Source organism: Rissa tridactyla, chromosome 14, assembly GCF_028500815.1.
Source record: "Rissa tridactyla isolate bRisTri1 chromosome 14, bRisTri1.patW.cur.20221130, whole genome shotgun sequence".
Taxonomy (NCBI): domain Eukaryota; kingdom Metazoa; phylum Chordata; class Aves; order Charadriiformes; family Laridae; genus Rissa; species Rissa tridactyla.
Genome location: NC_071479.1, coordinates 7,210,740 through 7,231,942, shown reverse-complemented (window position 1 = coordinate 7,231,942; position 21,203 = coordinate 7,210,740). Strand labels below are relative to the sequence as shown.

Sequence of the window (21,203 nt, the reverse complement as noted above, 5' to 3'; positions counted from 1 at the left end):
TCCCGGCCCGGCCACAGCGGCCAGCGCTTAGAAGGTCAGAGGACCTGGGAACGGGATCACAGGCCGGCGACACCCGACGCCCGCGCCAGCCGCCACTTCAAAGGCAGCGCTCAGACACCACAGGATAAAACGGCGACGCGGAGCTGCAGGACGCGCCCTGCGCAGGCGGGGGACGCCCGCCCCGCTCCCCGGCCGGGTGTGTAGCCGGCATTACCCGGGGCCACCGAGCCGCAGCGGAGCGAGGCCGCCCCCCGGCCGCCCCCCGCCGAGCCCCGTGCTGCGGCCCGGCCCGGCCCGGGCCGGAGCCGGGCGGGGCGGAGTCTGGCGGCCGCCCCCGCCGCTCCCCGCCGCGGCTGACGTGGCCCGGGCGCGGGGCGGACATGGCGGACGGCAGCAGGCAGAGCAGGCTGGCGGCGGCCAAGAAGAAGGTGAGGGGACGGCGGGGACCGGACGGGACAGGACGGGGGGGCTGGCGGCGGCCGGGCTCCCCGGGCCCCGCGCGGATCGGGGCCGCCGGGCCGTGCCTCCCCCGAGGGGCGCGGGCCAGGCCCGGCCGCCGCCGCCCCCTCAGTCCGGGCCGGGCCAGGCCGCGGTGGGGCCGCCGGGAGCCCCCCCGGTGCCCGGCGCTGCGGCCGGGCCTTCCCCGCTGGCGGCCGCCCCCGGCCCGGGGGAAGACGGCCGTGGGGAAGCCGGGCCTGGGCTGCCGCGGTGCCGTGCGGGCTGCCCGCCCCGCTTTGGTTGTTTTCCTTCCTCCCCATCTTTTTCTTTTTCTATTTTATTTTATTTTGTTTTTATTATTTCCCCGGGGGAAGCTGGTCCCCGCGCGTCCCGGCGGGATGTGACTGTGTGTCAAAGTCATGCGAACGAGAAAGTGTCCTGGAGCAGTCCAGGCTTCCATTTTGAAATCCTCTGAATAATGGGATCCTTCTTCTTAATTTATTTCCCTCCCCCCCCATCCTGAGCCGCAGCCGTGCCCTGCCCGCCCGGCGGCTGGCGCAGCGGGGACGGGGGCGTTTGGGGGTGGTGGGGGTGTGTGGGCGGTGCTGGTGGAAGTTATATTTACATATAACTGCCCAGGACTCCCCGGGTTTGGGCTTAAGTGTTCGATAACATCCACAGCAATGCCGGAAGAGCTGTCAGGGTTCAAGTTACAGCTTATCAGACTGGCTTTTCCTGGGTGAAATGAGTAAGATTTAAAAATCAGTTGTAGATTGCTTCTCCCCTGAGTTCGCAGTTATTACAGTACCTGCATTAACGTGTTGTCCGTCTTTTTCCTTTTTAAAATCCTTCACAGAGTGGAAGATCTTCCTAAAGTGTTTTTTCACTTTACATTCAGGATTAATTGCCCTGTATTAATTTTCCCTTACTGTTCTTAATTATAACCCTAAAAAAAAACCAACCCCAAAATGTCTTTTAATCTCCTTTTAGATGCAGTATGGAGTATGAGTTGTTTCCCAAGAACATCATTAGCTGTATACAAAAGTTGAACATTTATAAGTCTGAGCCTCTTGGCATAAACCCATCACACTGGCTTTTACTTTAGGCTTCTCTGGACTTGTTTTGATTTTTATTTTTTTTCCCCAGAGGGACTAACTCTTTGAAGAATGTTTCTCTCGTCTTTACACTTGCTCTGAACCCAGTGGAGGGTTTTGGTTTTTTTTCTGACATTATACTCATAGAAGGCATATTCTGTTTGCACTTCAGATTATTCTTTTTTTCACAGCTGAAGGAATATCAGCAGAAGAATAGCCCTGGAGCAACTGCAGGAACCAAGAAAAAACGCAAAACTAAGGAAGGCAGTAGACCCGAGACTCCCACCAATGATGACCAGCAGCCTCCAGAGAATGTGAGTGTCTCATTCTTTCCTCCCAAATCCATTTGTTCTTTGGTTTTCTGAACAACATGACCAGAGTAAAACCTGAATGGCATAGATGCCCGTATTGCCAGTTACGACGTGTGCTGCAGCAGTTAGCACCACCTCTCCTGGAAGGTGGACGCTGGAGTCGGGGTATGTGCCGAAGCGGTGTCTCATCATACAACGCTGTTGGGCAGCCCTGGGTGTGTCCAGAGCTGCTGTTTTGAGCTGTGTGCTCCTAACGAACTGGAGGATGCCGGTTTCTTTGGCTGCCTTTGATTGACATTTTCTCGCTGTCCTTTTCTGAGCCGTTTCTCTTTCCCCTTTTCTTTCGCCTCCTTTAGATTCAGAACATTCTGAAGGTGCTGGTGTCAGACCTTAACCGCTCCAATGGGGTAGCCATACCCTCATTGGACAAGAGGAAGGTGAGGCAGTGCTCGCGTCCCTCGCAGTGACTCCCTCTCCCTGCTGCATGCTTCGGGTTCTGTTTACACTGACCTTGATTTTTTTGGATGGAGCCTTGTCCTGACACATCCACTGTCAGTTGCTTGAGTTTTGTTGCTGTTTTTATTAACATGAAGCTATTTGTTAACATGTGTTTCCATTGCTCATAAGTGCTTGTTTCCTGCTGGTTTGTGTCAAACTTAACATGTGAAAAAGTGAAGCTTGTTAAAAACTCTTCCTTGGGACGGTCGAGCTTTGAGGAAAACCAGGAATTCGGGGTGAGGCAATAAACTAACTGAACCGCTGAGGAGAAGTGCACTAGAAGAGGTAGTGTTTTCTTAGTCTGTATTTCTCCTGTTCTGGGTGTCATTGCTTTATTTCCTAGAGGCTTGGATCTGAAGGGCTCGTGTCCAGGGAAGCAGCTACCCCAAGTAAACTGTCTAGTTATTCCAGCCAGCCCATTTTATGATAGGCGATGAAACTTGCAGAGGTGATGTACAGTCTGGCAAGTACCATGGGTTTAAATATGTTGAGGCAGGAAGTCAGATACTTCAAGTCAAAGCATTTGCAGGCTTTACTGTCTTCGTGTTCCCCAGGCTCTGAAGAGGAGAGGGCAGGAGGTACGCCAATAAGCAACAGGAATGTGTTCAGGAGCAAACATAAACAGCCTTTAAAAAAAAAAAAAAATTTTCAGACTGCCAGTTTATTTAAATAAGACTCAAATTGTGATAGAAACTCAGGGAAGTCAAATTTTGTAGCCCAGAATTTTGTTCCAAGTTTGTTGTACCAAAGCTCTGCTTTTCATTTTCACTTGCATCATTTTGGTAGCTTATTTCCCTACTATTGTTGTTCCAGTCTAGTTGTCATAAAGTAACTCATTATTGTATTTACTGCATATCTATGTGTCTCCAGCAATAAATGTAACTATAGCAATCACCAGGGGTACCAGAGAGTTGCAGTGAAACCTGCAAGGTGGAATGATGTTCACTCTGAATTGCCTTTATATCCCTTTTCTCCTTTTTTTGTGTGACATTACAGCAGCTGTTCTGTCCAACTCACAGAGTGAACAGTAGAAAGTTTTTCCACCTGGACCTTACATGTGTAGGTTGATTATCAGCAGAACTTGAGTGACTGCAAGCCTTGAGGGTGCTGGATGTGCCTGTCTAGCATCAGAAAGCATGTTTTGGTTGAAGTTTCACGCTTGTCATGGGGAGTATTTTCACTTAATGCTCATAAGCTCAGCATAAGTTAGATCTCAGAGGAAGAGACTGGTTTCTCATTGGAGAGCAAGATGAAGATGGGTGGTCCATTGTTGTTGCTGAGATGGCGTTTGGTCTTGCAGTGAAGACCTGCCTGTGTCTACAGTTTTAGTCCCATTCTGAAAATGGAGAATTTATTACTTCCATTCATTCTTGTTTTCCCACTTTTTTTTTTTCTCTGCTTCCTTAGCATGGAGAGATATATTTTGATCCGATTGGCTGTTATGGAATTTGTGGATTATTGTGTCTCCGGTTTTAGGAATAATTTGAAAACTAATCTTTAATTGCAGTATGTAACGAAAGAAAGATTTTCCAGCTGCCAGCTTGTAAAAATCCTGAGTCAGGAAAATGCTGTTCAGAAACTCATTTGACGCTAATAGGGCAGAAAAGCTGATCATTAGCAGCTGAACTATTGCTGCCATTGGTGTCTTAATATGAGGCAGACTTCTCCCTTCTCACCCACTTCAGCTTTCTTGGCTGGGAAACACAGAAAACCCAGCAAAATAGGAGCCTTTGTGTGAAAGCAAATGGATTCTATATGTTAAGCTGACCAGAATTACAAACTTTTTATTTGACATTATTAGAACATAGACTAGAAATTAGAAGATAATTGCTTTGCTCCTAACTCTTTCCAACAAATTCAGCTGTTCAAATAGTTTTCTGGGTTTTTTTTATTTATTTCAAAACTGCTTATTGTGGAGGAAGAAGTTCTTGTGGTTAAGGCACCTTACTGGTTTTTGCATCTTGAAGCATTAAGCAAAAATAACGTCCTGATAAGACAAAAAATAAGGAAACATTTTTGAGATGTACTGGGGAAGATGTTCCTTCTGTCCATCTGATGTTCTGTATTGATGAGTGTCTGAACCAATAGAGGTGAAGTAACCTGTAGCTGGAGGGACTAAGGGAATTCTTGACCTTCCTATTAGCACCCAACATATATTGCTCTTTGAGAGCACAAGTATCTGTCCTGCTAAAAAGAAACTGAGAAAATTCTATTTGTTTACCTCTGCAGTCTTCCAGCTTATTGCTTTCATTAAATCTGTCTTCACTGTTACTGTATTTTCTCTTTGCTGCTTGATTCATGAGTGAAGTGCTGAGCAGGTAAACGGGGAATGCTGAGAGAGAGATTTCTTGTTTCCTGTGAAGAGCCCAGAAGGAAATGACTGAAATAAGAGGGAGCTCTTTCAGATGGAATAGCAGAGCTGCACTATATTGGCGGGGTTGCATGTTGAAAGATTATCTCATTTACTTTGTAGTGTTGTTAAATGATGACTTACCAGAGCTGGATGATGAAATAAATTGCCATAAAACACTAGAATGCTGCTCTGGGCCTTTATGGCTCTCTGATGCTGTACAAGATAGATGAAATTGCCCGGTTCACTGTGGCTTGGTAGAGGTGTCAGCAGATGCTATTCATCCTTCCATGAAGGCTGGATGAGAACTTGCATTGCTGTCCAGAAATAGTTTTTTGGCCCTTCTCTTTTCTATTTAGATTCTTGTAGTCATGGCATTCATAGCTCCAGCAGGGCTACAGGCACCTGCTCCCAGCCACCCTGAGTTTGGCCTCTTCATAAATCTGTTTCTAAACTTGTGGCTCATGGCATGCCACAAACTCTGCTGAGTTTTAGGTGGAGCACTTGAGTTTGACTAACCCAGTTTTCAAGTAGTCACTAACCTGTTCTTTTCCATCTCAATTTGCATACAGTGATCCATGTTTTCCCCAGACACATCTTGAAGGTAGTGCTTTTCAAAGCAGAGGGACTACCATCTGGCTTTGCCCTCGCTTGCTTTTTGGCGAATCCTTTGCAGTAAATGTACTGTGTGTGAACTTAGAGTCGGGTGACATTATTGCCCCATATTACAGAAGCGAGTTTGATTATGGGACACGGGTTCTTCAGACTGGCTCTGAGAGGGCACAGGTCTGGGACGGTGTGTGTTTGTGGGCTGATGCAGTCACCTGTTTGCTCTGGGGAGAACACAGATTCCCCTCCACGTGTTTCTAAATGATTTGATTGTTCACCTCTGTCTAGTTTTCACAGGCAGATCACAAGGTGATGTGTTCATGTGTGTTTTCATTCATTTTGCACGAAGGCTGTAATCCCTGTGATGTGTTTTGTGACAGGCATACTTTGACAGCGATGTTGCCACTCGTAATGCTGAACAGCTTGCTACCGATGTCCCTGTGCTATCTAACACCAACAGTCTACCTAGTTGTGGTTCTGTTCTGCCTGCTCCTGGGAGCATGCAGCTGACACAGGTTTGTGAATCATTATGAATATTGCCGTTGAACCATTGAATACTGGTTAGCGATACCACGTCTTTTCTGAGAAAGATGATCTTCATAAATATGACATGACTAGTTCAGATTTTCTCCTGTTAAAAATACTACATTCTCCACTCTCCATCTAGTCATCATGTATCTGTCTGTGAGAACAGAGAGAGTACTAGTGCGCATGTGCCCCTGCATCTCCCAAAGCTGATATTTTCCTTCCCCTTCTCTCCTGTTTCATTAGCAGAAAGTGCCTTTAATAAGACAGAATGTCTCCAGTCAGATCAGTCTTCATTCCCTTTCAAGATTCAGTTGAAGTACTGAAAGGGAAGCACTACTGAAGCAAAGCGAAGTGTTGGTTATACTGCTAAGTAGTAACAGCAAACAAAGCCTGTAACACTTAAGTTTCTCCATTCCAAGAAACCTGGGCTCACACCACTCAGAAATGATGTGTAAGCCAGGACTGAGTCGGTGGTTTTAAGTTCATCTTTCTTTGGGAAGCAGTAATTACAGGTGCTGTGGAACCTGAGCCCAGATGTAATCAAGTCTTAGTGACACATTCACAAATGTGACTCCCATCTTCTTTTACAGGCTTGTAAATTTTTGTGTTTCAATCCACAGATTCATGAAGCTGAGGATCATAAAAATGCTTTGGATGAGAACAGGTGAGTGTCTGTGTGTGTTTCTCAAACAGCTTTGCAACGTGATCCCAAAGTGTCCAACAAATTAAGGTTTTATTCCTCCCCAGTGCTGGTCTGACTGGGGGCAGTTCTCTGGGAGAAATTTTCATCGTGAGGTCTTTCTTTGTTCCCAGGTCTATCTCATCAACAGAAAGTCTCCGCCAGTTGTCTGAACAACTCAATGGCCTGGTTTCTCAGGTACAACCTCATTTTGATCCATTTGTTCTATTAATTCTCTTGATGTTTGATGTGGAGTTTTGAGCAGTCAGCTCAAGAAAACACTCTTCAATCTTAGAGGTGTCTGCAGTCATCCTCCTAAACAATACTGTATTTAAGCATTGAGAGGCAAAAAATCCTGTTTTAGGAATGTAAAATTTCAGCAGTAGGAAGAAAAGCAGAGTGGGATGAATCAACAGCATGTATTCGTGGAAAGATGTATTCTTGATTTAGTGGAAAGGAATCCAAGTCAATCTGCATAATTCACATCAGCTTGTCACAAGGGGAGTCTGCATCTATCCTTAGCCAGAAAAGTATGTTTTTTGTGCCTGTGTGTGGTAATTTGAAGTGAAAGGTGCTATAAGAAGTAGTATTGTGACAGTCGGTTCTTACTTAATAGTGATTTGTTGCCTTGGGGAATAAAACTGACTTACAATAAAACTGACTTACTTGACTGGTTTACTTCTAGTCTACGTCGTATGTGAATGGGGAAAGTGCTGTTTCTTCCACAAATATTAAGGAAATGGAAGTAAGTTGTTCTCAGTCTATTTCTTTCTTATTTGTGACTGTTGATCGCTTATTGGGACTTCTGTGATTACAGCAGTGTTAATGAGACCTAACTGAATGCACAGCTCACATACACCGCTGTCTAGCGTTGTCTTGTGCTGTAATTGGGTAGCTGTGATCAACAGTAGGAGGCAGGTGTCAGAGGTGTTTCCAGTCTGGGGACAGTGTGGCTTCCATGCACCTGCACTTCTTATTTCTCATTCACTTTTATGTCCAAGTGAAGCCTTGGCAGAAATGGATAAAAGATGTTGACGTCCCAGCTGCTTTTGTTGAAACCATAGATTTTATTTTGTTTGGAGAATCTGATTGTATCAAACTGTGATGATGATTTATTTTTCTATCCTTTTTAATTATTGCTTTTTTCCTCCCCTCCTCCTCTCCTGCTCCTTCCTTTTTCTCCTATCTGCATGTGCCCATCAGACACGTTACCAGGAGCTGGCAGTAGCCCTGGATTCCAGCAATCTAACTAACAAACAGCTCGTTACAAAGATAGAGGAATTGGTAAGAAACAATCCAACCAACCAGTTTGACATTGTCTTTGCTGCTCCTCCATGCTCTCTGGGTGTCTGCAAGGTTATGGGTTCTCTCATAGTGACACAAGGAAGGCTGCTTACACAGCACTTTTAAGGAACAAAATGGGCTGTATGGAAAACGTGTTAAGAGGATCAAAGTCTAAGGCCACTTGTGAATGTATTGGCTCATCTGAGGAACATGAAACAGAGTTTTGTTGTTTCCATTTAAGCGTGCTCTGTTGATCTCATCGTGCTTTCCCTGGATGATAAGCATCCTGATGAAAGAGCTATTTCTGATCCTGGTCTGAATCCTTGAAATACAGAATTCTGGTGCTGGCAGCAGCGTGAAAACCTCCTTTCTGCAGGTGATGATGCTGTTCTAAATATATCAGCAGAGTGGGAGCAATAGGTCTAAGAGAGAGCCTGGGGCTGGTTTCTGATCATATCCTGAGCTTCTCTTGGCACGATGAATGAACTGCTTTGTCCTGTGGCCTGCATGGATTCCTGCTGCTGCTTTTCAGCCTTCAGCTTTAACACTGCAAGAAATGCAGCTAGGTGGACTTGTTTCAGTCTGAAAAGAGCCTTTCTTGTGTGAAATACTTTTCCCCATTTTGTTCCTCAAACTACACTTTTCCCAAAGTTCAGCATTTCCCAGTGTACCCCATGACCCTTCTTGTTGTTTTATTTTTAGTTTTGGGTTATTTTTATTCCATTCTGTTTATTTTTGCCTTTTAACTGGGCTGCAGAGGTACCTAGTGTAGTGCACTGCCTGCCCAGGATTCTCCTTGTTTGCCTGCTTTTCTGTTTGCCTGGAACTATGTAGGGCCTCTGATGCATTTGTGGTCTTGCCTTTGCTTTTCCTGGTTACATTGTGCACTGGCATTGCTAGAATCGAAACCTCTAATTCATCACCCTTCCATCTGCAGTTGTGTTTCAAAATGTGTTGAAGTAGTAGTAATAAAGAAACAGGTTGGCCAATGTCCATTCTTTGGGAAGGGGAAAAAGTACTAATTATGTAGTTACTTTTGAGGCATCTGTGAGAAAACTGCCAGGGGGACAACAACAGCCAGTGGCAAACACAGCAGCACAGTTTGTGTGGCAGCCTGTAGACAACTGTCACCCTTGTCTCCTTCACCCCATATCTAAAGATGCACTATGTATGGTCAACAAATCCCCATATACTTCACCCATAAGATCAAAATTGGCTAGGACAGAATTATCCCTTTTCTCTGCATTTGGCTTCAGTGCTCCCCCATACCACCTTTTGCAGAAGCCTGCCAACATACGTGCGGCTCTGCATGACTTAAAGGCCAGTTGTTAAGTGGGATAAAGGTCTAAGGTCTCAGTTAAAGGAAAAGACTTATGTTTTTTGTTCGGGTTTTGGGGAGTTGTTTGTTGTGTTTTTTTTTTTTTTTAAAGCTTTTCAGGTGATGATCCTAATACATCAGGGTTACTACAATTAATTTCATAAATGTGGGATGCAAGTGTAACTGAAGTTAGTGGATGCTCAGATATATACAAGGGTTCCAGTAGTGGTATTTGAGAAGAACTATGGTAATGTACTGCGCAATGAAAAACATACCTGGCATATAAGGCATATTTGTGAAGGGAGACTCGAATCTATTATTTTTAATAGCTAAGACGAACTTCCTAGTCTTCTACAGAAAGGATAATGGAAATTGTGTTTGCAGTAATTGGGCATGTATCCTACTTGATTAATGTGAAAATGTGTTTCAGCAATATGAGAGTATTTTCTCTTAATACTGGCATATCATTTTTCTTCCATAGAAACAGCAGAACCAAGAAGCAATGAATCAGCTGGAGAAGGTAAAGTGTGTCCTATTTTTGGATAGATACAGAAATAGGTATCTGTTTCTCCGAGGAGCAGAAAGCATAGTGGAGTGTGGCACAGGCGCATGCGATCTTGTCTTAAGTTAGATTCAGTTTCGTTTCTAGCATAAGATTGAATATTTTGACTTCCTGAGGTAGGCCTGGCAGGTAGCCTTATTGTTTTGACAGAAGCTAATATTTAAATGCTCCAGTATTGGAGGAGTGCAGTAGAAGAAGGAGATTACAGTTTAAATCCTTGCCAGTAGTTTGCATTCCAAACACTGTCACATTTATGCTAGCAGTAATTGCGCTATGCTGTCATTGCCATTCTAGGATGGATAACTAATGAAGTAGTTCAAATAATGGAAGACTGAAGGATGTCTTTAAAAATACTTGTATCATTTAGATGCTGGAAGGACTACCAATGAATCACTGCTTTTTTTAGTTTGACATAAGCCAACAATGGTTAACTATATACATTTTTGTGCTGAATAGGCATCATTTGTTTATGCAGGAAAAGAAGGAGTTTGAACAGAAATTCTCTAAAGAGCAAGCAGCACTGAGGGAACAGCTACAGGTAAGGCAGAGTCTCCACTACTGTAATATCACCTGGCTTCTGCTGTTTTCTGGATCACTGACCATTCGTAGTCTTTATCCTGGAAGCCATGAGTCCATTCCTTCAGGAAAACTGGGATTCAGTCAGCCAGACTGTACTTAACTGCAAGAGCTCTTTACCTTTCCTGAATTATCCTTTTGTGACAACAGTGGTGTTGCAGTTACAAGCAAAGAAGTTTTGTGCTGAGCTGATTTTCCTTTCCCAAAGGTTCACATCCAGACTATTGGAATTCTAGTTTCTGAGAAGTCTGAGTTGCAGACAGCCCTTGGACATACTCAGCAAGCTGCACGGCAGAAGTCAGGTAATTGACTGTGAGCGCTCCAGCTCAGGCTGTTGGTTAAAGTGTGGATTTCAAGTCACAGGCATGATAGCTCCTGGCAGCCAGCTCACGAACAGTCACTGACTCCTAATGAGCAATACTTGGCACTGTCACTGCGTCTGTCATCATAGCTGCCCCCAAATTGGAGCATGTTGATCCCATGGCAGTTGAGGTTCTTTTGTGCATCACTAAAGCCTTGTCAGCCCTGTTTGGGCCTGGTGACTACCCCAGACTGTTTCTTTCTGATTCTTTTAAAACTTTGTTCCATTTCTCCACCCTGCCTCCCACACAGCTGTCACGTTCTGAACTAAGTTTGAGCAATTCTATTAGGAAAAAAACCCAACCAACCAACATATTGTCTATTGTTCTGCAAAGGAAGTTTCATCATATCCCTCTAAAAGTGAGGAAGGTGGTTACAGAGAGCTTTACAGCTCAGAATTGCTAGTGATTCACCTGCAGAACCAGGAGTAGAACCAGATCTACCGATAAAAAAAGCTCTGTGCTGCATTAAGAGCTTGTTGACAAAGTAGAAAGTGCTGTTCAGCCAGTTCCAAAAAGTTCTTTGTGGTTTAGACTCAACTAACTCTGCTCTGACTTGTTCAGGAGAAGTTGAAAACCTGGCTGCTCGTTTACATTCATCTCGCCAGAGGGTATCAGAGCTAGAACGTACTTTGTCGTCTATCTCTATGCAGCAAAAACAGTCAGAGAAGGTAAGAGTCACCTCTGTTTATGCTTAACCAGCAGCTCTGCCTTTGGCTATTTGCTTGTCACTACACTATTGCAAAGTCTGTAGTCCCTGCTTGGAGAAGAGGCAGAAATTAACCTTATTAATTAACCTTGTAAAGCCCTGTATTCTCCATGATCAAGGCAAACTTCATTCAGGCTTCCGTGACCACTAATCATATGGTCCAGTTGCTGTCTTCAGATGTGGCACCTTACTTCATTAGTCTTGCCAGCTCCACACAACAGAAGCCTCGCCGAGACCTTGTCCCAGGAGGGTCTCCATCAAACAAACACTTTAGTATTGATATTAATCCAGAAGTTTGCAGACGTAACCTTATGTTCAGTTAGTAGCATCACATTTGAAAAGACTGAGCAGACTTACTCCTGGCAAATTCAGGAGGTTCTAAGCAAACCCGTCCTGAGGAGTTTGCCAAAGCTATGACCTTTTCCACTTTAGCTGATCTACTAAAGGTGAAATGAAGTATTTTTGAACATATTATTTGTTTGGATAAAATCTGTAGATGAATCAATAATTTCCTTTTTCTCCAGCATAATAAAGAGTTAGTGAAGGAGCGAGACAACCTGAAAATGGAACTATACAAACAAAGGTAAGTCCATTCTGCTTGTTACCGCAGAGTAACACTACTCTTCTCACTAGGGCCGCAAAACATAACAAGGGGCGCAGACCACAGATGGTGACTTGGGAGGTTGGATATTTAATTTAAAAAACAAAACAAAAAACCACATCAGTAGATATGATGTTTCTGTGATTCTTGCTGCTATGAAGAACTGGATTGTAAATTTATGACATGGACATCAGCAGACCCATAGTATCTATAGTGATGCCACTTTAATTTTTTTGTTTGTTTGTTTCAGCAAAAGTAGCGAGGAAATAAAGCAGCAGAATTCGGAGCTGTCAGAGAAAGTTCACTCCCTGGTTTCTGCAAACTCAGCTATGAAGTTGGATATGGAGGATTTGCATAAGAAACTGGAAATGGCTGAACTGATGATTCAACAGGTAACCATAATACTTCTGGGATGTGAGGGTAGGTCACACTGATCGTTGTAAGGCTTTGCCTCTGACAGTGCGGGCAAGACTTAACTCTTGTTTTTAAAGAAAGGCTTTAGTAAAAGGCTTTCAGTGAGGCCTCTGAGGAACAGAAAGTCTATGTTCTAAGGAGTTGGAGCAGTAGATGGAAAGACATTGTGACATTGGTCTGCTAAAAGAATGTTATACAATATGAGAGGGTGACTGAACATACCAAGTGTGAAAATATGGTGACATTTCATGCTGGTCTCTGCAGCATATTGGTCAGTTGTGGTGCAGTCTCACTGAGAAACCAGTTGAGTAGGGGTGGTGTTTGTACTCACCCTAGCAGAGGGTGGTGTTTTGGGCAATGGCAACTTGAGGGTCAGATGGGGAAAGTTAAGAGAAGCAGCCAGTTAGAAGGGGAGTGCTTGAAGTGTTAGGAGTCCAGAGTGCAACTTGGGTGTTAAGGTGAGCCAGTGAGGCAAGAAACTGCTCTCCCCCCCCGACCCCGGACAGTGGCTTGAGTTACCCTTGAAATCAAGCCAACTGTTACTCTCCTAGGAAAAGTACTGTGTCTCAACTGAACCAGCCTTGCAACTTAGTCCACTGCCACGTTTCAGACATTGGCTTTAAATTCCTGACATGTTTGACAACTTTTAAGAGTCACAGGCTTTTATACCGTCTGATCTAGCTGTATAATATAGACTCTGGAAATGCACAAAGTTTCTGAGCCAAATGATTTGATTAAAGCACATTTTCCTAAAAAAATATAGTAAATATAAAATTGGTAGGGAGGAGCTGCCCAGTTCAGCCTGTTTTACAGGGCTAAAACCTAAACTTTTTTTTTTTTCATTCAATTTCACTGTGAGTTGGAGCACTTCAAAGAACTATAGAAGGTTCCAACACAGATCACGTGGCAATTACTATCTGTGGAAAGGCTACACTGAAACTGAGTATTAACATTTCACCACAACTTTTTGATTTTTGTTGGCAGTTCTCAAATCAGGCAGGGAGTCTGGATGCCAACCAGCAGTTGCAGATGGCACTGGAAGAGAAGGCGAGCCTGGAAACCCAGGTTGCTCAGGTAAGAGGTTGTATGAAATATGATTCAAATGTTGACTTCTGTAAAGAAACTTTATGTGGCAGAAGAATGCAGTCTTGAGTTTTGCATTAACACTGGTTTCTTCAAGCCTTATCCCGTCAGCAGTCACTGCCAAATTTATTTAGCCAGCACAGTTTTCTTTGTGTTTGATTTTGTTTTGAACAGCTCTCAGAGTCACTTCACCAGCTCCAGGCAGAAAGAGATCAGTATGTAGAGAAACTGAAGGAGGAGAGAAGCATTTGGCAGCAGCGGGTGCAGCAGCTCTCTGAGCAGGTAACATCAGGGGCAGGATCTCAGCTGCTTTTGACAAAGAAAGGCAGGAGTAAATGCACCATGAACGTTGTTTTTAACTTTCACCTGCGTGGGTCTTGCAGGTCCACACAATGGCAGAGGAGAAGGAGAAGCACATGGCCCAAATTCGGGAGCTGGAAGCCAATATTACAGAGCTGTTGAGCAAATCAGGTATGGCTTCCAAAGTGGGGCTTCACACTGCAGAGCACCAGTGAGTTAACTCTGTCCCCGCTGTGCAGGAACTTCTGCACACAAGGTGCAAGTAGGTCTGATGTTCTGAAGCTGTGAAGGCAGCTGAAGGCCTAGTGACCCTAAGAAACCTTTCATCCCCTAGCAAACAAGTGAACTGCTTCAGCTAATTGACCAGCAGACTGTTTATGTCTTTAGTATCCACCTGACTGTACTGTCAGCTTCTGTGGCCCAGGGGTTTGTGGAGGCAGGATGCTCTTGCTAGGGCTGTGCGGGAGTTAGCAGCACACAGCAGGATGCTGTGCTTGCTTTTGGGGTTGTTTTGCTCCTTCGTTCCTCTCCATATCCTGCAGTGAGGATTGGATACTGCAGCTGGTGATACCTTCTGGGTCACAGAGCCCTATAGGCTGGGGTATGCTTTATGTATGTAATAGTGATGTGTATTACACAGTGATGTAGCTCTTTGACTGAGCTGCTCTTGATTCCATTTCCTCAGCAGTTAAGCCCATGGATATTAAGCCTTCCTCACCAGCAGGGCCCACAGCAGCTGAGCTGAGTCTGCAGGAAGAGATCCAGCGGCTGCAGCAAGAGAAGGAGGAGCTGCATGGGCAGTACCAGGCCCAGGTCCGGGACAACGAGCAGCTGAGCCACCTCAACCGGGAGCAGGAGGAGCGGCTGCTGGAGCTTGAGAAGGCTGTGCAGCGCTACAACGAGGAGTCTGTGGACAGACAGCAGATCCTGGAGGACATGCAGAGTGACAAGGCCACAATCAGTAGGGCGCTGAGCCAAAATCGGGAGCTGAAGGAGCAGCTGGCTGAGCTGCAGAATGGGTTTGTCAAACTGGTATGTTTCTTTTGTGCATCTTTTCCCACTGCTTCCCTCACTGGTGCAATCTTTCCATAGCACAGATGTAAAAAACTAGCAGAAGCATTATCTGTCTTTTGTCCTCTGAGGCTATGGATGCTGTGTCTTCTGTGATCCATATTGCCATGCCAGGAAGTTCCCTGTAATCCCTTAATCCCTCAGAGCAGTTTCCTTTTCCCCCTCATCCCCTGGCAGTCAGGCTGTTTCTTTCCCTGATTATTCCTCGTGCCCTTTGACCCTTCCCATTTTCTGTTCCCTGTGTTTGCCCATGAAGAAGTTCTCAGCAGTCTTCTCTTCTGTTGCTGTCATTCGTATCTGTCCTGGAGCTGAATCCTGACTCTTGTTTCTTCCAATGTCACAGCTTCCCCCTTGGGGCCCTGGCACATGGACACATGGTCTGGCCACTGATTTTTCTTTAGTCCTTTCTGAACTCTTCTTGTTTTTGAATGTCTGTAGCTCTGTTTGGGATATTCATACCACCCATCTGCTTTGGAGCTTGACAGGCTGTGTGATGTGCCAGGCCTTTTCTTGGCACTGTCCCAGCACTGATTCCCCTGGCTCTTTCCTTGCTGCTCTTCCCTCTTCTGAACCTTTCTGTAAGTTATTTACTGCCCTGAACAGTCAATTTATGGCCCTTAGTTACTCCCCAGAATAACACAAGGGATGGCACCCTGTTGTATTGGGAACGAACATGGTTTATTGTGAGTACATGTTTATGTTGGTTGGGGCAATTTCCTTATACGGTGGCATTTCTCTTGCAGACAAATGAGAACATGGAGGTTACAAGTGCCCTACAGTCAGAGCAACATGTAAAGAAAGAGCTGGCCAAGAGGCTTGGGCAGCTGCAGGAGAACCTGGGCGAGCTCAAAGAGACGGTAAGCAACAGCTGGTGAGATGGTAGGGCAGGTATGTAGTGGTTTATGCAAACTGCTGGAAACTTTCCAGACTTTGATGGAAGGATGGAAATTGGTATTGTAATGATCAAGCTGGGAGCCTTCCCCCATCGTCTGCTGTCTGATGTGAGGGACCAGCATGTGGGGGCAGATGATGGCTGCCTGCCTAGTTGGTGGCTTTGGGACGATGTTGACAGCTTGGATCATGTCACACAGATCAGCTTTTCTGGCAGAAATGGTTTGATGTGATGGTTCGATCTTGTCGTGTTAGCTGCAACTGAAAACTCAGGAGGCTCGGGGACTGCAGGAGCAGCGGGACCAGTACTACAGCCACTTACAGCAGTACACCGTGGCGTACCAGCAGCTGGCTGCCGAGAAGGAGGAACTGCACAAACAGTACTTGCTTCAGACACAGCTGATGGATCGGCTACAGCATGAGGAGGTTCAGGGGAAGGTGACGGTGGAAATGCACCTGAAAGAGCTGCAGCAGACGAAGGTAACAGTAAAAAGGGACAAGCTGAAAGATGGGAGGAAAAGTGCTTAACTATATTAAGTATTAATTAAGTGAAAGATTGGACCAGATGATCTTTGGCAGTGCCTTCCAACCTGGGCTGTTCTATGATTCTGTGATTCCATCCTGTGCAACACAGGTGAATGATACTTGCCTGGAGCAGAAGCACCGCTACTGCCTGAAGATGTAGTGACTGTTTGCAGTCTGGCTTGCACAGGTTTTGGTGATTTTCTGCTTCTCTCTTGCAGGAAAATCTGGAAGCTGTAGCTAAGGAAAACAAAGAGCTGCAGGCCCAGATCAGTCAGTTAGCAGCAGACCTGGATGGCAGGGTTTTGCACCGACTAGAAGGCGAGTAGCTGCGGCTGGTCTCCAGGGAGGAGGTAGAGCTGGGCTCCCTGGGGTATTACCTCCTTGTTCACCTTCCTCCTTTTACAGGAGATGAAAGTGAAGCAATGATCGAAGAAATAGAAAAATCTTCATTTGTGATCCCAGAGAAGTTTGAAAGCCATGAAGAAATGGTGAGTCTTAACGGGTAGAAAAGCCTTCAGTTTTAGTTCTGAAAAAAGGTCTAGAAAAGGAGACAGGTTAAATTGCAGAGAGGTTCCACTGGGTGCATGGATCAGCTGTAATTCCTACCAACTAAGGCGCAGTAATGAGGGAATCAGGACAGCTCCCTGTGCATAGCAGCAAAAAACCCAGGAGTTCTGCAGCATCCTTGCAAGATAGGCTGGAAGTCTGGCAGTGGCTTTAATTATGAAGACAACTCAGCTGGCAGAGTAGCTCTCTAATTATGATGATGATGATGTTCTCTTTAGTTTGGAAGGCAATTTGGAAATGGTGTTGACTATCTACTAGATTTTTCTGTAAGTACAGTCATAATTGGAAAATACTGTGATCAAACAGATACCGTGGGAGCTAGTATTTAACCTGTGTATTTGTACTGCTTGGGAATGAGAAAAGATGCAGTAGTTGCTGCCTGGTTTAGTTCCAGGACAGTCACTTAGTACTTTGGTTTTGTACCCATAAATAAAATGAGGTAAACTGTTACTCTCTTTGTCCTGAGATGCACCATTGATCGTGCCTTACACAGGAGAAGAACTAATGTGCACGCTCTGGAATTCTTCTTAGGTTGCTTTCTTGACATCTGCCATGTCCCAAGTGGAGAAGGAGCGAGAAGACATGAGGCAGCAGCTGGCAGCTCAGAAACAGCAGTGCAGAAGCCTCCTGCAGCAAATAGCAGCTCTTAGGCAGGAGCAGCAACATGATGTCACGCTGGGTGGAGGTAAGAATTTTGTGCAGTTGGGGACAGTGAATATGGAGGCATGCCTCGGCCAGCTGCACTGGCCTCTAAAACAGATCTACAGGTTTTATGAGTGCATCATGTCCAAGGAGGAACTGTAAATTATACACATCCCTTCCAGGTTCCACCATGGATACTGTACCAGTGGAGGTTCATGAGGCTTTGAAAACTGCCATGGAGAAACTACAGGTAGGGAAAGGATCTTCTCATCTTTTAGCCCCGCTACGCTGCTCAGATGGAGTTTGATCCGGTGTCACACTCTCTTGCAGCAGACACAGACAAGTTGCAGGGGAATAAGTAGATGTTCTGTAATAATAAGCTATTTCCTAAAAAGCTTATCACTGCTTGTCTCAGCACAGGAAAGCTTGCAGCAGTAACTCCCCACACACACCCAAAGGCTGTGAGTATAATGGTCTAACACTGACCTGAGGTCTTTTTCTAAAGAAATAGCTGAAAAACACTGAATATTTGCACCCTGCTGGGATGAAGTAGGTGGTCTGCAGTCTTGGAGCCAAATATGACCGGAGTTGTGCTGTCCCAGCAATGAGAAGGCTAAAAGGCGCTTTGTTTCATCAGCCCTTCAGCTTCCCAAAATGCAGAGATGCTTTTTTACACCTTCTCTAGCTCACTCTCCGTTCCTTTTTAGCATCAATTTGGAGACAAGTTGTAAAGGCAGCAAGTTTTGTTCCCTAGGCTCAGACCAATGTGAATGGAGGGTGTTGTTTTTAACAGGTATTCTCTGTATGTGAGCAGTTCAGATGATTGATACCAATTCTTGTGTTCAGTCCCGTTTCACAGAGCTGATGCATGAGAAAGCTGATCTGAAGGAACGGCTAGAAGAGTTAGAACATCGCTGCATACAGCTGTCTGGGGAAACGGACACCATTGGTATGTTTAGGCAACACCAGCACAAATTAAAGCTTGCTCAATGCATTATTTATTTGGGGAGTAGAAGGTCCCCGACAGCTTTTGGAGCTGGAGTCCTCCAGCTACCAAAGTGGTTCATGTCTCCTGCTGCCACCTACCTAGACTAGATCTCCAGTCCAGGATTGGATTTGCTGGGTCGTCATGCTACATAGCTTTACGCTCACCATAAGGCTCGTACCCTAATCTTGCTAACACTTCCTCCTTACGCTTCTTTTGTATTCCAGGGGAGTATATTGCGTTATACCAGAGTCAAAGGGCTATCCTCAAACAGCGACACCAGGAGAAAGAGGAATACATCAGCAGATTGGCTCAGGATAAGGAAGAGATGAAGGCAAGGAATCTTTTCTGTAGTACTGCTACTCCAAGCAGTACTTGCACGGTCCAGCCTTTGCATGCCCTTCTTCATCTAGCTTTAACTTTGATGTTGCTAATTTTGTGACGAGGCAGGACCGCAAAGTGTATTGCAGTGTTTGTGTGCACATTTCATAGGCTTTCCTTTACTTTGGTGCAGATGAAACTACTGGAGCTGCAGGACTTAGTGATGCGTCTGGTCAGGGAAAGAAATGAATGGTACAGCAAGTATGTAGCAGCTGCCCAGAACCCAGAGCTGTTAGCAAGCGAGAATGAAAGTGTACTTCCAGTGGAGAGACGCATTGAACTAAACGCTACGGATGGAGAAGGTAAGCTGCAGCTAGAACAAGTTCTGTGAAATGAAATAACCCAAGGTCTCAGTGCTGTGCGTGGATGGGAAGCATTACCTGCCTCGCTTGTCTGTGTTCCTTGCAGGGTTACGAGAAGTGAATTTAGCAGATGAAGCAGAACAAGAGGCTGCTGTTCTTCATCAATCCGGTTTCTCCCCTATTGACAGTAAAGCTGCTCAGCCAAGCCAAGAGGACCCCACAGCAAAGCAAATAATGCAGCTTCTCAGAGAAATCCAGAACCCTCAGGAGAGGCTGGGCTCCCTGCTGGAAAACCCCTGCATTCCCTTCTTCTACCGTGCTGATGAGAACGATGAGGTCAAAATCATGGTAGTTTAAGTGGCGCTAAATCTTATTTACAGCAATTTTCTATGAGCCTGAAAGGACTTAATTGACTTGTACGTGCCCATACCTCTGCTCAGTGCCCTTGGTCAGAACAGATTCTTAAAGACATCAGGAAAGAGGGATTGCATCAGATGGAACTCGAGCATCAGAGCTCGTCCTCCCTTTCTCTTTCTTCTGTTACTTGGTGTGCTTGGAGTACAGGCAGACTCACACTAATCCTGGGAGGCAGCTGGTGCTGGCACTTCACCTGGGGCAGGTGCAGGCTGGGGAGAAAGGGATTCCATGACTGTGGTCAAAATGACTTGATCCTTTGTCCCAGACTCTGCGTCCAGCAGCCAGCTTCACAGCAGCGACCAAGCAGCGGTTCTGATCCATTGCTCATGACTGTAATCAGCCTAGATCCTTCCAGGGCTCCCAAAGTAACTAACTTATTCTGGTAACGAACTCTTTGGACTCTAAAGAGGTTGGTTTTGTTTCATACTCTGTATCTTTAAACTTCCCACTTTCTTCTGCAGCCTGCCTCTCGCAACCGTATCTGAAACCGGCCTGGTCAGTCTTGAACAGCCAAAAGATGGAGGTTCCTGGCCAGTGCTAGGGCCCCGTTGATTCTCACTGCTAGGGGAAGGGACCCAGGGTGGCCTTCGGAGTCTTTTTTTGGTTACTTGACAAAGCTTTATGTGATTCTTGGGAGTGGGGTGGAAATGTAACTGCACTTTGAAGGATGATGTGTTTCACTTGTACGTGTCTGAAGGTTTTATTTATTTTAAAAAAAATGGGAGAAATAAGTAAAAGGAAACCACTTAATAAACATGCTTTGTTTTGAATTTCTGGACTCTAGGGGTTCTAGTTCTCCATCACTTAACTTTCTTGCTCTCCCATTTTGGTAGTGCATTAGGTAGGCAGAATCCAACATAGCAGCTGTAGCCCTAATTCTAAGGAGAAAACAAAACCCACTGGGAGTGCTGCCCCTGAAGCAGCAGCAAAGCAAATCCCTTGGGTGTGCAAGCAGCGAAGTGAACTGCACCTGGCTGTCCTGCAACTAAATTTGCCTTCCGGGCAAGAAGTGCCTGTTCTTAGGAGAGTTAGTTTCAGCAATGGTGTTTTCAGGAAAAGCACAGGGTTTGTTTAAGGGACTTGGTGTAAGCCCAATAGTGGAGCCTGGGCTAGTGCCTGAAGCAGCATCCGCCACCTCCCTGTCAAGATGAGAGAGATGGAAGCACAAGAACACAATATCAATTTTTGGGTTTGTCAACAACAAAAAGAGAGACTATTCCTTTCTTCTGTGACCAAGCTGCTCAAGCTTTACACTAGCACAGTAGAGAGCTTTTCTTCTAATGCCAGAAGCAGATTGTGGGTTAGGTTTTTTTTTTGTTGTTGTTTTTTTTAAATGGTTCATCTTGATGTTTCTATATAAAACTGAAAAAAGCATACACAGAACAATAGCACTTTCCTGTGAACCCCATGAGGGGAAGATGGAAGCTCTTTTTTGAACTTTGATTTGATGAGCACTAGCGTTGTCTGTTACTGGTACAACCCAAGGGACACGGGCTCCTGGCCGCACAGGTTTGTGTACATAGTGTTTCTGTGTAAAATGCTGTATATTCCTGGAAGAGGGACTAAGCCTTTTGCAGTGTTTCTGCCTGCTCAGGCTATTCATAAATCTGTATCATAACTAACGGGGGCAGGGCTGATTTAATACAGAGCATTATTATAAATTGAATAAATATTTATTGGGTGTTTTACTCCAGTGCTGTGAAGGAGAC

At 45.2% G+C, this 21,203-nt stretch overlaps 2 protein-coding genes across 7 annotated transcripts in view; one reads left to right on the top strand and one right to left on the bottom strand.

Moving 5' to 3' along the window:
* Positions 1 to 269: 269 nt before the first annotated feature.
* On the top strand, positions 270 to 20,264 carry GOLGA2 (golgin A2). Of its 4 annotated transcripts, none has more exons than XM_054220388.1 (28): positions 270 to 428; positions 1,724 to 1,846; positions 2,200 to 2,280; positions 5,681 to 5,815; positions 6,449 to 6,492; positions 6,642 to 6,705; positions 7,193 to 7,252; positions 7,711 to 7,791; positions 9,591 to 9,629; positions 10,147 to 10,209; positions 10,456 to 10,549; positions 11,171 to 11,277; positions 11,840 to 11,898; positions 12,167 to 12,308; positions 13,315 to 13,404; positions 13,588 to 13,695; positions 13,797 to 13,884; positions 14,399 to 14,745; positions 15,528 to 15,641; positions 15,931 to 16,155; positions 16,419 to 16,518; positions 16,606 to 16,688; positions 17,299 to 17,452; positions 17,592 to 17,659; positions 18,256 to 18,358; positions 18,622 to 18,728; positions 18,909 to 19,077; positions 19,184 to 20,264. In XM_054220388.1, exons 1-28 carry the CDS (start codon positions 381 to 383, stop codon positions 19,432 to 19,434), a joined length of 3,147 nt encoding a protein of 1,048 aa, XP_054076363.1. In that variant the 5' UTR covers positions 270 to 380; the 3' UTR covers positions 19,435 to 20,264. The 4 variants fall into 4 exon arrangements, with proteins under 4 accessions (XP_054076363.1, XP_054076360.1, XP_054076361.1 ...); XM_054220385.1 differs by having other exon boundaries at positions 271 to 428; positions 14,402 to 14,745; XM_054220386.1 differs by lacking the exon at positions 2,200 to 2,280 and having other exon boundaries at positions 271 to 428.
* DNM1 (dynamin 1) overlaps positions 2,586 to 21,203 on the bottom strand; it is an 89,599-nt gene continuing 70,981 nt past the window's right edge. For 2 of the 3 annotated variants that reach the window (XM_054220389.1, XM_054220390.1), the window contains 2 exons: positions 4,563 to 4,696; positions 2,586 to 2,967 (listed from right to left, as the gene is read on the bottom strand). In XM_054220389.1, the coding sequence (XP_054076364.1) occupies positions 2,744 to 2,967; positions 4,563 to 4,696 (358 nt within the window). In that variant the 3' untranslated portion in view covers positions 2,586 to 2,743. Of the gene's footprint in view, positions 2,968 to 4,562; positions 4,697 to 21,203 lie in introns of those variants that run through there. The other variant, XR_008469269.1, reaches the window with a different exon arrangement.

Excerpts from the sequence above, each read along its gene's own strand:
- GOLGA2 (XM_054220388.1), top strand. The coding sequence starts at position 381 with ATGGCGGACGGCAGCAGGCAGAGCAGGCTGGCGGCGGCCAAGAAGAAG. Across the intron at positions 10,550-11,170 it reads AGCTGCACGGCAGAAGTCAG|GAGAAGTTGAAAACCTGGCT; the intron begins GTAATTGACTGT and ends TGACTTGTTCAG. Across the intron at positions 18,359-18,621 it reads TGGGGAAACGGACACCATTG|GGGAGTATATTGCGTTATAC; the intron begins GTATGTTTAGGC and ends TTTGTATTCCAG.